The 19,495-nt window shown below is 45.7% G+C and overlaps 1 protein-coding gene across 1 annotated transcript; it reads right to left on the reverse strand.

Moving 5' to 3' along the window:
* Positions 1-207: 207 nt before the first annotated feature.
* On the reverse strand, positions 208-19,491 carry LOC310690304 (serum paraoxonase/arylesterase 2-like). The gene is made up of 9 exons (XM_083469054.1): positions 19,349-19,491; positions 11,027-11,097; positions 8,112-8,167; positions 6,887-7,052; positions 6,548-6,674; positions 5,682-5,882; positions 3,002-3,083; positions 2,417-2,545; positions 208-2,004 (listed from the first exon to the last, which is right to left on the reverse strand). The coding sequence occupies exons 1-9, from the start codon at positions 19,420-19,422 to the stop codon at positions 1,846-1,848; spliced, it is 1,065 nt and encodes a 354-aa protein (XP_083325180.1). The 5' UTR covers positions 19,423-19,491; the 3' UTR covers positions 208-1,845.
* Positions 19,492-19,495: the final 4 nt, after the last annotated feature.

Below are 19,495 nucleotides of genomic sequence, written 5' to 3' on the forward strand. Positions count from 1 at the left end.
CTGCCAAAGGGAGAAGCAGCAGGATCTGAAGGGCTGGGGGTGAAAGAGGCTTGGCTGTACGACAGACACATTTGGTCCATGGGCTTGAGGTTCCTGACCCCTGCCGTAGGGTGATGGGCAACCCAGTAGCTCCGAGATTGTCTTTCAGAGACTGCTGCGATTGCAGTTTTCATAGGATGCATTTGGCTGAGATCAGCACAACCCAAAAACGTTTGAAAAGTTGTTTATTTTCTTTATTAAGAAACCTAATTGACTTGATCTATACAGTTGAGCAATTCATTTGGCAGCCAACTTTTAAGTTAAAAATCAGCCTCTGCGATAAGAGTAGAACATACTGCAATATCCCTGCATTATACCCCTTGCATAAAGTTGATTGCATAGGTGACAGTTTGTTCTAGGCTCTCTGCCAGGTTATTGCCAGGCTACTGCTAATAAGGCAAGGAAGAACTTCTCCTTCTCACCTGCAAAAGGAAAGGAGAAAGGGAAAACCAACAGACTTCTACCCTTCGAAAGACATTACGCAGCTTCTGCTGCTGCTGTTTGATGACACAGATGATATCCGATGAGCAAACTGCCAGTGGGACAAACACTTTCTATACTTGTGAACTGTGAAGTGAGCGAAAGCTGTGCTTTGGGGCCGAAAAGGTGGTGCTTGGGCAAGAACCCAAGAACAGAGATACAGTCAGACCACCGGGCCCATCTAGCTCAGTAGTGTGTACACTGAATGGCAGCAGCTCGCCATTGATTCAGAACCGGGAAATCTCCCATGCTTACCTGGAGATGCCAGCAATCAAACCTGGGTCATTTTGGGTGCAAAGCGTGTTCCTGTCTCTGAGCTCGCCTGCTTCTTCTCTCCAGATATATAGAAGAGGTTTGGGGACATTATCCCACAGCACCACACAGCAGGGCAGTGGCATGGTGCTCTTTTCAGAAAAAGAGACTAGCCCTAATGCAGCTATGTGTCATGTGTGTCAGAATGCAGACTTTCACTTGCATATTCCTTGCCAGATGAGGAACAATTGCTGCTCTGCACATGGTTCCTCTCCTGGGTGCGGCTGTTGGGGAGGCACATGGAATTCTTGTTTTAAAATGCAGACAGTGCACCTATCAGATGTTCAGAAAGAGGAGTGGGGAATGGATTTAGACCCATCTCCACTTCCTTTGGGGCAGCTGATAGGTGCAATTATTGCTCTTTTTAAAAGAGAGGGCAAGAACGAGAGCTCTGTATCTATAGACGGAGCGGAATCAGATCCATCCCTCTTCAGATCACGTTTGAAGCAGGCATTAAATGTGCCTCTTCCTAGGAATGACAGAAAGGCATAATTGCTAAGTATAAAGATTTCCTTAAGAGTGGAAAAGGTGATACAGGAAGAGGAGCAACTCCGCATGCATGAAGTCTCAAATGTCCTTGGGAACCTTTTAGATGAAAGCCAAATCCTCCACCAGCAGCATCAATTAGTCATTAGGGATTATCTTTGATTCCCCCCACCCCACCAACAAATCCCTCACTCCTACCAATAAAGTCATCAATGGTCATCCAGAAAAATTGCAAATTAGCATCCATTTCTTTATGGATGCAGGCATTACTTGAGGTTCTCTGTTCAATTACACTGTCAAAAGAAGTCAACATAATCTTCCAGTGTTGCTGCTTTCCTTTTAAAAAACCTATTTTTTCTTGTGTTGCCTCCTTGAAGTGGGTGGTGGGTGAGGAAGGCCAGGAACATTCTCGTCAACTTTTATTGCAAAGTGTTTTGAAGTTAGCCATTTGAGAACTGCATCTGATAGGAAGCTTGGCTCAGATTAAGGCTGACCTTTTCCGCTGTGACAAAGTCCAGGAGGAGCAAACTACAGTTCACAGCGAAGAGCTCTGTGAAACACAGTGCCGATAAGCAGCTGATTGTCGTATACGTTTGCAACTGAGGACCCCTGGATTACTGACCCGTCGTCGACATACACTTGGGTGACTACAGGCTTCTCAGAGAGGATGCCCTGGATACGTAGGACCTGAAAAATGGTGAAGATTAACATCAGCTAGTCTGACACATGCTATAAAATCTATGCTAATGAGTCATGAGGCTGCCTTCTGTCACCACTTCAAAAATCCCACGTTAACACAAGTTTGGTCTGAAAACTGTTCAAAATAAGTTTAAAGAACTAAAAAGGTCCTCCTGTCAAATTTAAGGCAGAATCTTCTTGCTAAGGATGAATACCCTCTCATTCCAGAGTGCCTTACTGTCCCCCACCCCCACTGATGTTGGACTTCATCTCCAAACCAGCACAGCCAATGGTCAGGGATGACTAGAGTAGCCTAACAACATCTACAGGGACAAAGTCAATCACCCATGCTCTCATTTATGCTGGCTGAAAAGCTTCCACACATTTTATCACACATCTTGCCAAAATAGTTCCTACTAACCTCTGAACCAGGAAGGTTTTCTGGATCATGGGAGATGAGTTTCATGCCATTGGGATGGCATCCCAGCCAAAGGTCTCCAGTGGAAGGATCGACCGATATGTTGTCAACTACAGTGTCCACCGGCAATACCTGAAGCACACAGAAGAAACCACACAATGTGTAAGTAAAGCTTGCAGCTGACATATGCAATGTTGAAAATTCATTCTTTTACCCATAGCTAGCATTGTTTGCCTGACAACACACTTTAAAAAAATTATTTTTATTTATACATTTAAAAATGTACATCTCGCTTTTCACCACGCTTGTCTCGAAGTGGCTTACAACAACAAGGTACGCAATATGCAAAATTTAAAACGTAAGCTAAATCTCCAAAATTTAAAACAGAAGGCGGAGGAGTATAACACCTGAGAAGCATTCAGATTGCAAAGGCTTCACTAAAGGTAACAAATGGATGGGTATGCATGCACACACATTCTAAACACAAAATAATATTGAATGGGTTTGTGTGGAGGAGAACAGCCTAAAGTCCATGGTTTGTTACAGCATACCTGCATTAGGCTCATTTCTAAACTGGCCATGGCTTACCTTCAGAGGAGTTAAACTCAAATTCTCATGCTTTTCAAAGATGTGAATGCTTAGACCGAACAAGTCAGCAACATAGACGTACCTTGAAATGAAATGAAATGGGTGAAAGTCTCTTTCATGAATGCCTTTTTAGCTACAGGTAAGAAAATAACTTTGGCTTGGAACACAATGAAATATTTTATGAACGCATTCATAAGAGGAGCTCAAAACAGACGGCCCTGGTGATTTACAGTGCCAGGTTTTTTTTAGGTGGGGGGAATATACTAATTTGCGTAGTCCTCCTTCCTTCCTCTGGGAGATTCCTAAAATAGAATTAAGTTTACTTATGGCAGGGGTACATTGTCCATGTTGGCTGGGCTGGTGGAAGTCCAACAACATCTGGAAGGCCACAGATTCTCCACCCTTGCCTTGTGGTAACTGATCCTAGAGATTCACCCTAGGATGAGGGAGGCAAGCACAGGCAACACCGGGCACTGCTCCAGTTGGACTGTCCCTTCCCTGATTCAATTTTACATGCTATATACCAGTAATCTGTTTTAAGATTTAAGATTGCAAACCGCTTTGGGTGTCTTGGCAGAAAGGCAGTATATAAATGCAATGGATAACTAAATAAATGGGATGTTACCTATGTATTCCTCAAAATAGCAAGGAAACCAAAGATCCTGAAGAATCACCAGACAGTTCTCCCTATATTCATCCTTGCTAACCCATCTCAATGGGAGAGCATGTTCTCAAACAATGGTATTCTGGATTGGAACAGTATTGTGGGCTCATGCACTCTGCATGCCTCCTCTTTTTGGAGGGGGGAATGATGGTTTGCTGTTATATCCAAACTACGGTTTGCACAAACAAACCATTCAGATGCAACACCATTTGATTTGATGAGAGAGGGAAGGAGGAGGGGCTGTTCTGGTGCAAGGCTAGTTCATGCAAACAGGGAAATGTGCACTTAGTATATTTGGGGGGGGGGAGGGGCTCCACTATCAATTATATAAGAAATAGTTATTTTATTTCTCTAACCTAAATAGAAGTATGTGAGTGGGGTGGGGAGAAGAGTCCTTATCATTCACACATTGCTCACACATTGATTTAGCACATTTAAAAGTTAATCCATCACTTCATTTTCACGTTAAGGTTGATGTCAAGTATGACATTAGCACTTTGGTTATTACATTTCAGGAAAACAAACACCACATTAGTTTAGCAAGCAGGGCTAGCAACTAAAAAACAGTTGTGTGCCCATCAGATTTCTTTTTTAAAAAGAAGCATCTGTTTGGAAAAGAAGCAGAAAGTGTCATTACTTTAATGTCAACAAGAACCAACTCACACTCTGCTGATTGACGCTGTTCTAAAAACAGCTCTGAAAAACGCAATATGCTTGGACAAATGGAGGATGTTATGTACTAACCTTGGATCCTAGAACAATAGGATGTTGCATCCTAGAATGCAACAACTGATTGGCTTGCAGGAGAAGACCAATCAGGCTCCAGGAAGAAGTTAATCAGCCTATTAGGCTGGTAGGATCCTATAATGCAACAACTGATTGGCCTGCAGGAAAGACCAATCAGGCTCCAGGGGGGAAGCAGAATCAGCCAATCAGACGGGACTCATTGTGTAAATAATGTATATAAAAGCCTGAGGTTTGGGGGGCAATTCAATCACTGTTTTACAAGCTGCAATAAAGAGCATGAAATCACTACAGGACTCTGAGTATATTTCAGAGGACCACCCACCCAACTCCATGAGAGTCACATAGGCATTTCTTTGATTTTCTGCTTGGAGCTCAAGTGAAAAAGCTTTCCATGCAGCAGTGGTGGGGAACCTTTGGCTCTCCAGATATGCTGGGCTACATCTCTCATCCCTGACTGCTATCCATGCCAGTGGGGAGGACGGGGGGTGTAGTTCAACAATATCCAGAAGGCCAAAGGTTCCCCACACTTGCAAAAGATTATCAAGGGGTGTCCTGCCTTCCTCTAGCTTCTTCACTGGCCTGGGTTCAACCAACTGGTCCCACCAGCAGAAGCCTAAACAAGGATTTCAGCTCTCCTCACCCCTTTCCCACTGACTCTGGGGTGTGTGTGACAGGAGGACAGCTTGTCAGCTGGGGCAGGAGAGGGCAGATCGCTCTGTCAGTGCACAGCAGTGGAAAATTTGCTTAGCTCTATGTTGAATTCCTCCCTTAGTTGGTACAGGAGAAGATTTGTTTCCAGGGGGGAGAGGAGGAAAACCCTCCAAATAACTCATGTGAGTAAGGAAGGGTCACTATCCACTGGCTGGGACCCAAAGCTAGTACAAACATAGACCCAGATAAGTCAATTTAAATATTAACAGTGAAATGCTATCGTGCAATGTAGACACTCAGATGAATTACAGCTTAAACCAAGAGACAATGAGCTGTACCTTCTGTTTGTTCACTTTATTGCCAAGATAAAAGTTATCAGAAATATCAGGGTATAATGAGGACCCCCTTGCTGCTGTTTACATTTATTACCCATTACTGTTCTTTCTTTAGTTGTTGTAATGTATGTGGGGGTTTTGAAACTGTGCTTAAATCTGAACTCTCTTTCCTGTATTTATGTTAGCCTCCTTGAAGACTGCATTGACTAAAGGAGAGCAATATTTTAAAACAAAATAAAATACCTTTACGGCATATAAGCCATGCTACCTGCAAGATACCTACTTCCCGTCAGGTGAAATGTTAATGCCATTGGCAGAGTAAAATCCTGACGCCACTTCTTTAACTTCTTTCGGACTGTAGTAGACAACATTTGTCCAGGTAAGGCCTAGGAATGTTTCCAAGTAGATCAAGGTGAGTTCTGTGAAATAGTGGTCATTGGTGGCATAGAAACTGTCAGGACCCAGAGCCACAATATCATTCACACTAGGACAAAAAAAGGAGAAGAGTAAATAAAAATACGGTTGTCACCTAAGCTGCTATGTAGAGACATAGCAAGTTGTATACCAGACATGGCAAGGTTTACAGGCAGGCAGGCTTATTCAGTTTTCCACCTGTCTTCCCTAACTTGTTGTCCTCCTGATGTTCTTGGAACAAAACTCCTATCATCCTTGCTAGCTGGGGCTGATGGGAGTCAGAATCCAGAGCATCTGGAAGGCACAAGTCTGCGTATGAGCATTCACAATTGCATACCATACCATCATGCATGCCAAGAGTGATCTCAGTTCCCTTGAGTGCCAGACCTTATTCAGACAAAAGGGTACCATCCACACACAGGAGGGAGGTATCAGCCAACACAGGGTGCAGGAGGGCAGGCAGTGGGGAACCTGAAGCTTGCAGTATAAACAAAACTCTGCAGTAAAACCCTTAATCAGGACTGAACATGCCCAGCGAGCGTGGAATGCTGACCAACTGAAAACCGAGGGCAAAATGGAACCCTGGGCAGAATCCCTGCATGGCGCAACATTTCATTGCAGGTCCAGCTTGCAAGTAATAAGTAGCTGTTCTGCATATTGCGCAGAGTGCTTGGCATAAATTAAAACGGGCTCTTCAAATTCAAAGGAGACAGAATTGTTTTAGATATTATATACCTTGGCAGAAGCTCGTGTTTGATCGTTTTCAAGTGCACCAGAGAATTGTCGTCCTCCACGAATTTAAATAGCTCCACCGTTGACTTCTGATGCGGGTGATTTACGACGAAGAGGTACACAGTGTCATCTAGGGAAAGGCAAAAACTGAATGAGTCTGACAAAACAAGCAATGAAGTATGAGTGAACTTATGGAGAACGTATACGGGGAAATGAAGCAGCTCTCAGGAGCTGCCCCATCTAGGGAGCTCCCTTTGAAGAGGAAGGAATGGCTACAGATGCGAAACAGTAAACAGAATAAATACTGTTTTATCAGCCTTCCTTATGGGCAAATCTACTTACCATCATCAATATATAAGCTGATCCCATGAGGGTTAAAGGATGCCAGATCAAACCCCCGGCTGATTCTCAGCTCAACAGGTCGAGGATTGTCTTCTTTTAGATCCATCAGAAGTATTTCTCCTCTTTTATTAGGGGCAAGCGATACTATTCCGGGGTATTTCAAACCCTTTGCAAACAAAGAAAGCAGGCCTTTTGTCACATGAAGGGTTAGGTTAGGAAGATCTCAGAGAGACGTTTTCATAACTCATCTGTTTTCCTTGGATATTCACTGAAATGCTAAGCTGTGATCCTCCAAATGTTGCTGAACCACAACTGTCATCATCCCTAACCATGGGCTGCACTGGCTGGGTTTGATGGGAGCTCCTGTCCGGCAACAGCCAGGCGGCCACAGGTTAGCCATTGCTGCTTTAAAATAGCTATGTAAAGGTAAAGGAGACCCCTGACCATTAGGTCCAGTCATGACCGACTCTGGGGTTGCGGCACTCATCTTGCTTTATTGGCTGAGGGAGCTGGCGTACAGCTTCTGGGTCATGTGGCCAGCATGACTAAGCCGCTTCTGACAAACCAGAGCAGCACACGAAAATGCAGTTTACCTTCCCGCTGGAGTGGTACCTATTTAACTACTTGCACTTTGACGTACTTTCGAACTGCTAGGTGTGCAGGAGCAGGGACCAAGCAATGGGATTTAGCATTGGCCATCACGGGGATTTGAACCGCCGACCTTCTGATCAGCAAGTCTTAGGCTCTGTGGTTTAACCCACAGCATCACCCACATCCCAAAATAGCTATGTAGTCCAGGTTTATTAGGGCTTCCCCTAAATTCCACCAATAGATGGATTACAGTATCCCTCAGTGCCTTACTGTGTGGTCAGTAGAGAAACCATGCAGCCCTGCTGCACCAGTCCACTTGGGAGAAAGCTTTGTTTTATTTATTTATTTTACACTACTAAGTGGCTTTTAGCCTCTTAGCATGCTGGAGTGGTGGGGGAAGGCTAGTAATGGTGACCTAATCTTCAAGCCCACCCTTGCACCCTTTAACCATCAGTCTCTAATGAGCACCCCTGCATTCTGCTCAGTTACGTACAGCGTGAAAGGCATTCTGTTAAAAACAAGGGTTGTGTTTGTGTGGGAATAGATCTGGCCTGCAATTTTCAAGTTTTCCTTCGGTGCATTGCGAACTCAAGCCCAGCCTTCCCTGAAAGACAGGCCTGCTGGGATAACTTACAGAACTAATGAAAGCCAGGCCATTAGGAAGTATGTCAATATCTTCCGAGCCAGTTTCTGCAAAGAAAAAAAAAGAAGAAAGATCTTGCTCAGACACATCCATACAATGCAGTAGAGTACAAGGTTGCTTCTTTTAAAGTACTGGGACATAGACTGCATTATTCTGAGTCATTGCACCTTGCACGTGTGTAAGAAACACGCACCATGGAAGCAATGAGAGAACAGCCCCACTGAACTGTTACTCAGAACCCCACGCCAAGGAGAGACAGGAATTCAGAGGCGACAAGCTGGGCCAATGCTAAATTCTCTTTTATCTGCGGCTGGAAGCTGCAAAAGGCTCTGGTTGCTATGGTGATCTTTGCCCATCCACAAAAAGCAAATGCAATGGAGAGGAATGGCTGAGAGGCTAGCTAACCTTCAGCTGGGAAATGTGCCAGGGGGAGGGCGTGTTGCGTAGGCCAAGGCTCTTGTGAAGATCTAGGGGCTTGGCTCTATCTGCTGACATGTTTGCTCTGCATTGGCATTAGGAGCACACAAGTTGTCACAGCTCTTATCGTGCACAAGTTCAACACTCTCTCGCTGGCACACAATGCCAGCGTGCTCAGAATATCACCCTCAAGCGATGCTGACTCAGCACCCTCAGTAGGCTCCCTGAACTTAGATGAGGCACACACAGATAATCCCCTTAGGCAATATCTGACTTTCTTGTCAAGAGTTGAAAGAACAGGCAGCAGACCCTCTGCTAATCTCAGGGCCCTGGCAAACGCTCCGCCCTGCTACACCCTGCAAACAGCCTGCCTTCTGAAATAAGGGGTGTGGAAAGACTGGTATTATTCAATAGAGAAGGTATTATTATTGTGGTTTTGCCAGAACAAAAAATAACGAAACACCTAAATATCAGTCCATACAGAGCAAACCACAGTGATAAAATAAAATAAATAGTTCGGTGTTCTTTTACTGCCAAGAATGACTAGTTATATAAGAATTTGAACTTGTAAGGGACTCACGCTAGGTGTAGCTCACCTTGGTACCAGAACCTGTAATGATTGGAATGTCAAAACTAGGACTTGGAAGGCCCAGGCTAAACTCTCTGGGTTATCTTCAGCCAGTCACTGACTGTCAGGCCAAACTACCTCACAGGGTTGTTGTAAAGATTAAAAAAAGGAAGGGGGAAGGAAGAGTGTATGCCATAATGATCTCCTTGGAGCAAAACATGGGTTAAAAAACATAACCAAAAAAATCAATATTTTGTGGGAAACACAGCTGCTGTATGTAGATTGGCGTTTCCTCAGCAAACATGGAAAGTGGGGCAAACACGCATTCAGAAGTGGAGGAATCTCCAGAGACAGGGTCCTCAGGCTTGTGCATGAGGGTGTATCTGTGGCAAAACCAATGTCATAGCTGTCAACTTTTCCCTTTTCTTGCGAGGAATCCTATTTGGAATAAGGGAATTTCCCTTAAAAAGGGGGAAACGTTGACAGCTATGACCAATGCACACACAAAAACTATTTTTGCTGCAGAGTGTGCAGCTGGCCTCAGCAACTAAGGAAGAATGCATTGCTCAGGCCTTACCTTAGGTCAAGCTTGCAACAACTGCACCAAATGTTTGAGCCTCTGTACAAGAACTACAGCTTAGAGCAGGCTTCCCTAACATGGCGCCCTCCAGATGTTTTGAACTACCATTCTTATCCACCACAGGCAGCATGGCTAATAGTTGGGGGTGACGTGAGTTGTAGTCCAAAACATCTGGAAGGCGTTGAGGGAATGATGATTTAGAGAGCAGTCCCACCCCCAATACAGTATACTTTCAGCATATGCCAACTCTCATCATTTGATTACATTATTGATGTGAGACAGAAACAACTTCAGCTGTCATTTCAACATCTCTTGAGTCAATCATGCCCCTGACAGCCTCCAGAATTCGTCCCTGTCTAAGGCATGTTGCCAGCAGATCCAAGAGGATTACAGAGGTCCAATTCAAGAGTGTTGGTTCAAATTGGTACTCTGGCGGTTTTAAGAAAGGGAAAGCATTTACAGGGTTCTAGTTCCCCCTGGATTTCAAGTGTGCAACTAAGTCAATAAAAACAAAATATCATAGGAAGCGGCCTAGTCAAGACTGTGTATCGTCTACACCAGTGGTGGCTGATTTGTGCCAAGGCTGCTGGATTACAACTTCCATCAGCCTCAGCCAGCTTCCCATTCAGGGATGCTTTTTCAGAGTCTCCTGTAGAAGGGCTTCACACTCCCTATTAAACTGGAAATATCAGGTATCAACTCTGGGCTGCTTGGCATGCCAGCTGAATGAATGGGTCTTTACCACAAATGCCCATCTATTAGGGTTTTAAGTCTTGTTTTAAATGTGTCCTTTGCTTTGTGCCTTTAACGGCTTTTAATTATCGTAAATTGCCTTGAGACAGTGTTTTAGAAGGCAATTAATAAATCAACAATAATAGTAATAATGCAAAGAATGCCCTCCACTAATTGAGCTAAGGTCCCTGCATGGTCATTTACTTCACTGGTCTTCAACTGGTGGGGCGCAGTCTGACCCAAGGTGGGTTGCAACAGGAGCACGACTATCACGCATGCAAATATATGGTAAAAAAAATAGGAAACAGGTCCCCAAACGGATCTTGGAATTAAACGTGGCTCCTGAGTCTGAGAAGGCTGGAGATACCTAATTTAGTTTTCACAACCAGCCTGCAGACCCAATCTCTGTTCTTTTCTGCACAATTCCATATAAATACTATTTACGTAACAATAATACTAATGAAGCGCCTCTAAAAACAAAACCAAGTACAAAAATTGAGACGATGTAAATCCCTCTGGAAAGAGGGCTTATATAAATAGGCATAGAAAGGATGAAGAAAAGAGAATTTTGAGGGAATAAATGCAAATAAAAGCATGCGGGAGACCTACCAATTCCTTTTATAAGGTGGCAGTTTGAAAGCCGCTTCGGTTTATATTCTCGCGAGGCACACAATCTATGTCTGGAGGAGAAAGCAAATATAAAGGTAGACTTAAAATAGGAAATATGGAAGAGCAAAAGCAGAGCCCTACCAAATCTGCCCCATCTAGTCCAGCATCCTGCTGGCCACAGTGACCCATCAGATGCCTCCAGGAAGCCCACTCAAAGGGCAAAGAGAACAGCCCTCTCTTGCGTTTGCTCCCCAGAACTGGTACCTTGGGCTCAGACTGGTCAACTATTCACATTTAAAGGCATTGTGCCCCTCTCCCCAAAGGGCTTTGGTGCATGCATTTCTCCCTATAGCCTTTCTGATGGGTTCATTACCAAATTCTACCTCCATTCAGATGACACTTATACCTCCTTTGGCTGGAATGGAATGCTCCCTCCTTCCAGTGAGCTTCCCTCCCACCGGCCCAGTCAGTATAAACTGGATATAAATGACATGATTAATCCGGAAATGCCTTGAGTCTTGCAGAGCAGTCCTATACATGTCTACTCAAAATTATGTCCCATTGAGTTCAACAAGGTTTGTTCTTGGATAAGTGGGTAGAGGACTGAAGGCTTAGATCAGGGGTCAGCAACCTTTTTCAGCTGTGGGCTGGTCCAGCGTCCCTCAGACCATATGGTGGGCTGGACTATATTGGGGAGGGGAGAAATGAAAAAATTCCTATGCCGCACAAATAACCCAGAGATGCATTTAAAATAAAAGGACACATTCTACTCATGTAAAAAGACGCTGATTCCCGGAACATCTGCGGGCCAGACTGAGAAGGCGATTGGGCTGCATCTGGCCCCCAGGCCTTAGGTTGCCTACCCTTGGCTTAGATACTAAGCCATCACCAGGGTGTATGTGTGTGTGAGAGTGTGTGTGTGTGTGCAGTGCATCTCACAGAAGAGTGCTTCAGGGAAAGGACTGCTCTTTAATGAGGGCAGGACAGTCAGAACTGCAACTGACACTGGCTTTAACTTTAATAATTTGTTTAGGAGCTTGTTTTTCCCCTCCCTTCTCCCTCCCATTCCTTCTTTCTTCCATGTGTCAAGTCTTTTTAAGACTATGGGCCTGAGGGCAGGGACTGTCTTACCAAAAAAACAACAAACACCAAAAACAGTTCTAAGCCCCTGAGTGTCTTTTTCATCCAGCACTTCCAAAACCAAGAACTATTGTGCCCCTCGATTTCATGACTTTATGAGTTGCCATTGTTTTAAGGAGACCCAGATGTTTTCTGTTGCAGAGGCTAGAACTGCCTTTTTGAAGCCAATGAGGAACCGTTGCAGGGGGGAATCATTTTAGGACATGCCAGTACACCACACACCCATGTCTGCCTTTATCTTTCCCGAAGGTTTGTAGCATGGTGAGCAGAAGATTGCAGGATAAGGTGCTCCCAGCAGCAGTAGCAAAGGAAACACTCCTGTTCTTATGGTGTCACAGTGTTTCCCAACGCCCACTGCTGAACAGGCAACACCATCAGTATTGACTTAATAGTGCCATTGAAAACATGATTAGGAAGCTAGGAAAACTTGGGAAAGGTAGGAGGAATCAGCCACACCCTGCTTAGCTTTATTTGCATGTTGTGCCATCCAATGCATGTATTAAAGGACCTTTGAAAAGGCTTTCAACCAGACTTCCTCAACCTCGGCCCTCCAGATGTTTTGAGACTACAATTCCCATCATCCCTGACCACTGGGCCTGCTAGCAAGGGATCCTGGGAGTTGTAGGCCAAAAACATCTGGAGGGCTGCTTTAAACTAAAGGACCAGCTCACTTGGTAGCAGTCATGTAGGGCAGAGTGTTTTCCATACCTCCCCACTCCCCGCCCAGAATATTTTCAGCTTCATAAGTTCATTTGTAGCAATGAATGGGTGTCAACTGCAAATTGTGAAAGTTTCCACACACAAAAATAGCTTTGTCTACTAAACAAACAAAAGTAAAACAAGAAAGCTAAATAGGGCAAGCTGATGCACACTGAAATTTTACTCTCTTCGAATTAACATAATTAAAAGATTGCCAGCAATGGCAGTGATTATATGACTTTCCTCCTATTGCAGAACAAATTTCCGCTTGGGTGGTGAATCACATTCAGGTTAGTCAGTTCATATAGTTCACAGACTGCCTCAGGTGCACACCATACATTTAAAGCATATTAAAAGCACACACACACCCTGAAGATTCCTGGGAACTGTAGTTTATCCCTCACAAAGCTGCACTTCCCAGCACCCTTGCCAAACTACAGTTCCCAGGATACTTTGGGGCAGGGGGAAATGTGCTTTGAATGCATGTTGTGTACAAAATCTCATTGAAGATCTCTTGGGAAATGGAAAGCCACAGTTAATTGGCATTTTTATGCCAATGCACAAGAAAGAGCGTTGGCACTTTGGACTGCATTCATTGCCTAGGTCCAACTGCAGCTTTTGGTCTCCACAATTTTAGATTCAGGTAGGTAGCCGTGTTGGTCTGACACAGTCGAAGTAAATTTAAAAATTATTTGTCCAGTAGCACCTTAGAGACCAACTTAGTTTGTTCTGAGTATAAGCTTTCTACCCAGAACAAACTTAGTTGGTGTCTAAGGTGCCTCTGGACAAATAATTTTTTTAATTTAATTTATTTGGTCTCCACAGTTTGAGTGGTAGCAACCAGCAGAGATAATTCAGGTATGAGCAATGCAAATGGTGACAATCCAACCCATGATTGTTTCAGTGTAACCCTGTGGACACAGTAGAACGCTAAAGCACATTGGAAGCTCATTCTTTTCCTCAGATAATTTTGGGCACATCACAAAGTTAGAATTACCGGTACCAGGAACCCTTAACAAACTACAATGCCCAGAATTCTTTGAAGGAAATAATGTGCTCCAAATGTGCTTTAAATGAAGAGACACCAACCCTGTGAGACATGTTAGATTGAGGTGGCTCATCCTAGTGAGCTTTGTGGCTCAAGCAGTTGGAACATACTACATTGAAAGACTTGGGAAATGTTTGTTTTGGACAATCAATGGTTTAAAGGGAAAACTTCTCAAATATTTAAAGAGATTGTCCAAGGGCAGACTGGACAAGGCATTATCAGATCACCTAAAGGACAGGCAAAATACGGTGGGCTAGGTTACAACAATGACTGCTTAGGGTACAACCCAGGAGGAAAGATCTCCTACCTCACTGCAATGAATGGAAGCTACACAAGGGTAGTCCTACACAGCTTGCTTTCATTTCAGTGGGGCTTGCACAAGAGATCTTCCCAGTCAACTGTGCTCTTACAATGGCTGTCTGGGGGGGGGGAACCTCCTGGTTCAGTTCAATTAGGCAATGGAGGACTCTGTGGAATTTCCCCCCTAAAAGTTTCAAGAAGGAATTGGATGGACAGCTGTCAGATATGGTTTAAATCAGCGGTAGCTAGCCATTTCTGGCCTGAGGTCTGCAGTTACCTACTGCCAGCTCCCCAAGGGGTCAGAACAGAAGCGGGCAGGTCCTCCCCACAATCTCTCTCTCTCTCTCACCCACCAAGCGACACGGCCTGCTTCCATGCAGATTAGCTGAGGAGAGCTATGCTCCGTCACACAGGAGTCCCTGATGATGTCTCAATAAATATTTCACAGAAAATACTTCCAGGGATTCCTAACATTGCTATCTGCTGGAAGGACCACGTTAATAGAATACAACAGACAAAACCATGGCCGCCCATGCTCTATTGCACTGCAGTCTCTAGATAACAGTTGCTATCCCTTTGCCTCGCCCCAATTCTTCTTTTTTTTTTACAACTTCAATATCTACCTCCACTTTACTGCTGTGTTAGCAAGATTGCAACATAGCAGGCTTGCACTGCAAAGCCCTCTTGTCACAGTGTAAATAATCTGAAATGAGTATACAGTACATTTCCATGGCACTTTAACCAGAGATTGAATGTACATTTACTTGGAAGTAAGCCTGGATGTCATCTCTTTGTTCTTCACCCTAGTAAGGAATGTTTAAATCCTAACCATTTAAAAAATCTTTTGTATTGCAGCAACGCTTTTCAACTTCCCATGAACACCCCATTATATTTATTGTGTTTTGATACGGTTCATCCTCGCTAAGAAGGATTTTGCACAACTGGTTTTGTTTCCTCTGAACACGCACCGGGAGTTACTTCTTGCATAAGTGCTCTCATCAGTAACACAAATATGCAGTCTTGGCTTAATATCTTCCCGCTGGAGTGGGAAGCCTATGTGATCCCTCTGCAGTTTGCAACAGAATAACGGGGCCTCAGTATCATCGATGTGCAGCTATTTGAATTATGCCGCTTCCAGCTGTGACAACAGTACACTTACCCACCACTGCTGAGCAATGAGAAGCTTCATATTCCTCATTCAAACCCAAATTGTGTAGCATATAAAACTGTTATCTGAAGGCGGGGGGGGGGGGCAGGTAGCTGGTCGTGTGAAAAAGAAAACTGCTTGTTGCTGTCCATGTTTACAAAAGTAAAATATGATGCCACTGTTATCTCCTTAACTGCAGTTTTCCCTGGCTATGTTTGTTTATTATGCCCTCTCATAATTTTCCACCACGTGTAATCCTGCGAGATAGCTAGTTAGCAACCCAAACATACATGCAAGTGTAATGAATGAACTAAAAGGAATAGGACCCTTTTTAAGGCAAGCGTTTTAGGTTTGGGGTGTTTGGCTGCCTTATTCCACACACTTGCAACCAAGAGGTCTTAACAAGTAATTCTCTGCAGAGAACTATGGCAAGCATTATTGCAAATTATGCTCCCTGGTCAAACTGGAAATGAAGGTTGTCATTGGCTGTTGACAAGAGTGCATTAACACTGAGAGGTTGGTTTGCGAACCAAAGAGCATTCATGCCAGATCACCAGGGGTATCACAGAGCAAAGCGTCTGCAGATCAAGAAACAGCGACAAAAACTAAAAACAAATAAATGGATATCCCTTTTCTCCCCCCCAGTGGCGTAGCGTGGGGGGTGCCAGGGGTGCCGGCGGCACCGGGCGCAACATTTTGGGGGGCGCGTTTGGCCAGCCCCCCTCGAGGAAGCGGGAACCTCTCCAAGGCGCAGCGCGCCGTCGGTGGAGGAAAAGAGCCGCGCAGCAGCAGCAGCAGCAGCAGCAGCAGCAAAGCCGGGAGGAGGAGGAGGTTTTTTGCTCCTAGAAAGGAAGGGAAAATGCCTGTGCGTGTTACAGAGCGAATGCACTCATGCTTGCTTTACAGCCAGGAGGAGGGGGTGGAGCTGAGGAGGAGGGAGGGAAGGAGAGCCATGCCAGCAAAGCGGGCAGCAGCCGCTTACACGCGAGGAGGGACAGACGGGAGCCATAGCAAGCTGGAAAAAGCGCCGCGTAGCCAGCAACAGCTGCTGCAGCCTCAGCTAGCAAAGGTCCGTGCGCTCTCTAAACGGAGCAGTGAGGCTGCAGAGGGACGGCAGGGCACAGGAGGGCTCTGAGCCACGAGCGCAGTGAAAACCAGTAAAAAAGTTTTTAAAAAGGCTGCTGGGGACAGGAGGGCACGGGATGAGGGAGAGGGGGAAATTACGATTCTCCAGCGTCTCAGCTGATCCGCTGAGCAGGACTTGGGCCATTAGCTGTGTAAAGCAGCAAAGAGGGAGAGAAGGAGCAAAGCGGGAGAGGAAAGGAGCTGCTTACACTGCTGTAAGTGGCTGCTGTCCGGTTGGCTCCTTTAAAGCAACAGTGCTCTTTCCCTCCCCCCTCCCCCCTCAGCTCTCCGAAAAGCTCCTTCTCCACCCACCCCATGCGAGCTCCTTTTCCCCTTAGACCCCCCTCCTGCATTATTAGCCACATCCTTCTCCACCCACCCCACGCGTGTTCCTTGTCCCCTTAGCAGTGGCGTAGCGTGGGGGGTGCAGGGGGGGCGGCTGTACTGGGCGCAACATCTGGGGGTTAGGGTTAGGGGGCGCAAATCCACGGGTTAGGGGGCGCAAATTACTTGCCTTGCCCCGGGTGCTGACAACCCACGCTACGCCACTGCTCCCCCCCCCCCTGCACCAAGCCCTGAGGACCGCAAACCTCTTCCTTCCAATTAACTGTCCAATTAGCAGAGTGCTTACTCATAAACCAAAATAGATGCTGGCTTCATAATTAGTTTATATTACATTTATGCACCATTCAGAAGATTGGCATTTAACAACCTTTGTCCTTCAGCCAGAACAGAGAGTCTTATTACGCCAAACACAAGACAAAGTACATAACTAACTGCAACTCAGCCCTGCAAAGTAATATGAAATATGAAACTAGTGATTTTTTGCCCAGGCACTCCCACTTCCAGCACAGGAATCCAGTTAAAGGAAAACTGCATGAGAAAGTAACCCACAGGAAAAAGGAAGGCCTGCCATTTCCTTCAGTATTCCCCCTTTGCTCTTAAAAACCAGACTTCCCTCCTATTACCTCACCCCAGCTTTATGTACGAATGAGGCAGTCATATCCACACCATACATTTAAAGCACTCTTCCCAAATAATACTGGGAACAGTAGTTTGCTAAGGGTGCTGACTGAACAGAGCAATTCCCAACAACGAACTACAGTTCCCATGATTGACCATGCCTGTAAAATTGTATAAGAACACTTTTTAATGCTTGGTGCCGTCTCAAGACTTACAGTGTGTGTGTGTGTGTGTGTGTGTGTGTGTGTTTTCTCATCCATTTAAAGCACTCTTAAAGCACACTCCATCTTGGCTGTGAGTCCTGAAGACCTGTTCCCTACCTTGCTGGCCAATTTCCAGCTGGCCAGACTGACTCCAGCTGCAAAAGCTGAACAAACTCTTGGGTTGGGGTGCTGTTGGGGGGTTGTTGCTGGTTTTATCCATGTCTTTATTTTAGATCTTGGGATTTATGTGGAAATAGTTGTGCATTTTTAAATCTTTTATTTATTGTTTATGACTACCTCTGTTATGTCATAGTTATGTATTTTTCAGGCTGTTAGCCGCCTTCGGCATGGTTTAAACTGCGGAAAGGCATCATACAAATAAAATTAAGTATGCATATATAAACTCAAGATTTGTTGCGCTCATACACGTGTTGAGCAGATGATGCAAACAAGTACATTTGCAACAGCTTTGGCTCATTGGGGGCCACAAATAGGTTTAGTTTTCTCTACCTCAACTGTGTAATGACTTTTGCCAAGAGTAGCAGCAAAGCTTAGTCAGTGCAGAACTTGACATTGTTGCAGCAAAGACACTTTCCCAAACCTCATGAATGTAGAGTAGCTTCTTGTGTGTTGCAAGGGGTGTTGGGGGGGAGTGCTTAACCCTTTCCCCAAACTGAATTTTAGGTGGATTGCTGTCAATTCTCTCCAGCAGATAGGAAGAGGCAATTTCCCTACCAGCTGGGCTTACTTTCAAATTCTGGAGCCCAAGGGGAGGAAGTGAGAAGAAGAACCTGTTAAAATTGGGAAAACTGGCAGATAATGAGTTAAGCAACCCCTTTCCCATCCCCCTTCCATTCTTTGGGAAACAAAGAGAGCCTCAGTGCACACAGCAGGGATGAGATGCAAGCAAGCAGCAGCCGACCCGCTATTTTAGGAGGGGCAGAAGACATTGAGATGACATTATATATCTTGCCCAGAGAATCTAGGCGCTACGGCTAAACAAAGGGTCGAGGCTTCCAGCCGAACCCCCACCACTTTCTAACCTAATTTAACGGAGGAAACTTTCCCAGGGCCCAACAAGGCAGTTCGTCCTGAACTCTTCTCTTTAAAACAAGAGGGACAGAAGCCAAGAAAGCAACGAGCTCCCTCAGTCTTAGGAACCGATTTTTTTTTTTAATCGCCCGGATCAGACGGCCCCCAAATTTACGCTTTTGCTGCTGCGTTTCCTTCTGAACGCGCAGCAGAGGAGGGCGCAGAGTCCCAGCCACTTGCAGCGCGATCCTATGGCTCCTAACTCCGAAGAGAGCCCCGCGGAGTTCAGCAGGGCTCTGACGGCCAGGGACCAGCTTTCGGCTGCGATCCTGCTGCGGCTGCTGCCCACGTTTTCCCTGGGGGTAGAGGGCGCCACTGAAAGCGCAGGATGGCACCATGAGCGAGCGAGGGGACGAAAGGGAACCGAACCGAACGGCAGGTCCCCAACCTAAAGCGCACAGTCGCATCTAACGCCTGCCTGCGCCTCCTTTTGCGCCTCGCTCCCTCCCTCCAGCCCCGCAAGAGGGTTAAAGGCAACAGGGGCAGCCCGATCCTACGCGGAGTGAACCTCCATCTGAACGCGATGAACTCCCGGAGCGAGTCCCCCACCCGGGGATTACTTCGCCCGTAAACAAGCCGAGCGCGGCGCCGAGGGAGCAACGTACCGTAATCCCATCAGCCTCTCTCCGATCAAGGCGCCCAGGACCCCGACGATGGCCAGCGCCAGCAGCTTCCCCATGGCTCAGCCCCGGACGATCCGCAGGCGACTGTCAGCCGGCAAGTTCAACAGGAGGTTTCCCTCCTCCCCGCCC

Source organism: Podarcis liolepis (genome assembly GCF_965112155.1).
Source record: "Podarcis liolepis genome assembly, chromosome: 12".
Lineage (NCBI taxonomy): Eukaryota > Metazoa > Chordata > Lepidosauria > Squamata > Lacertidae > Podarcis > Podarcis liolepis.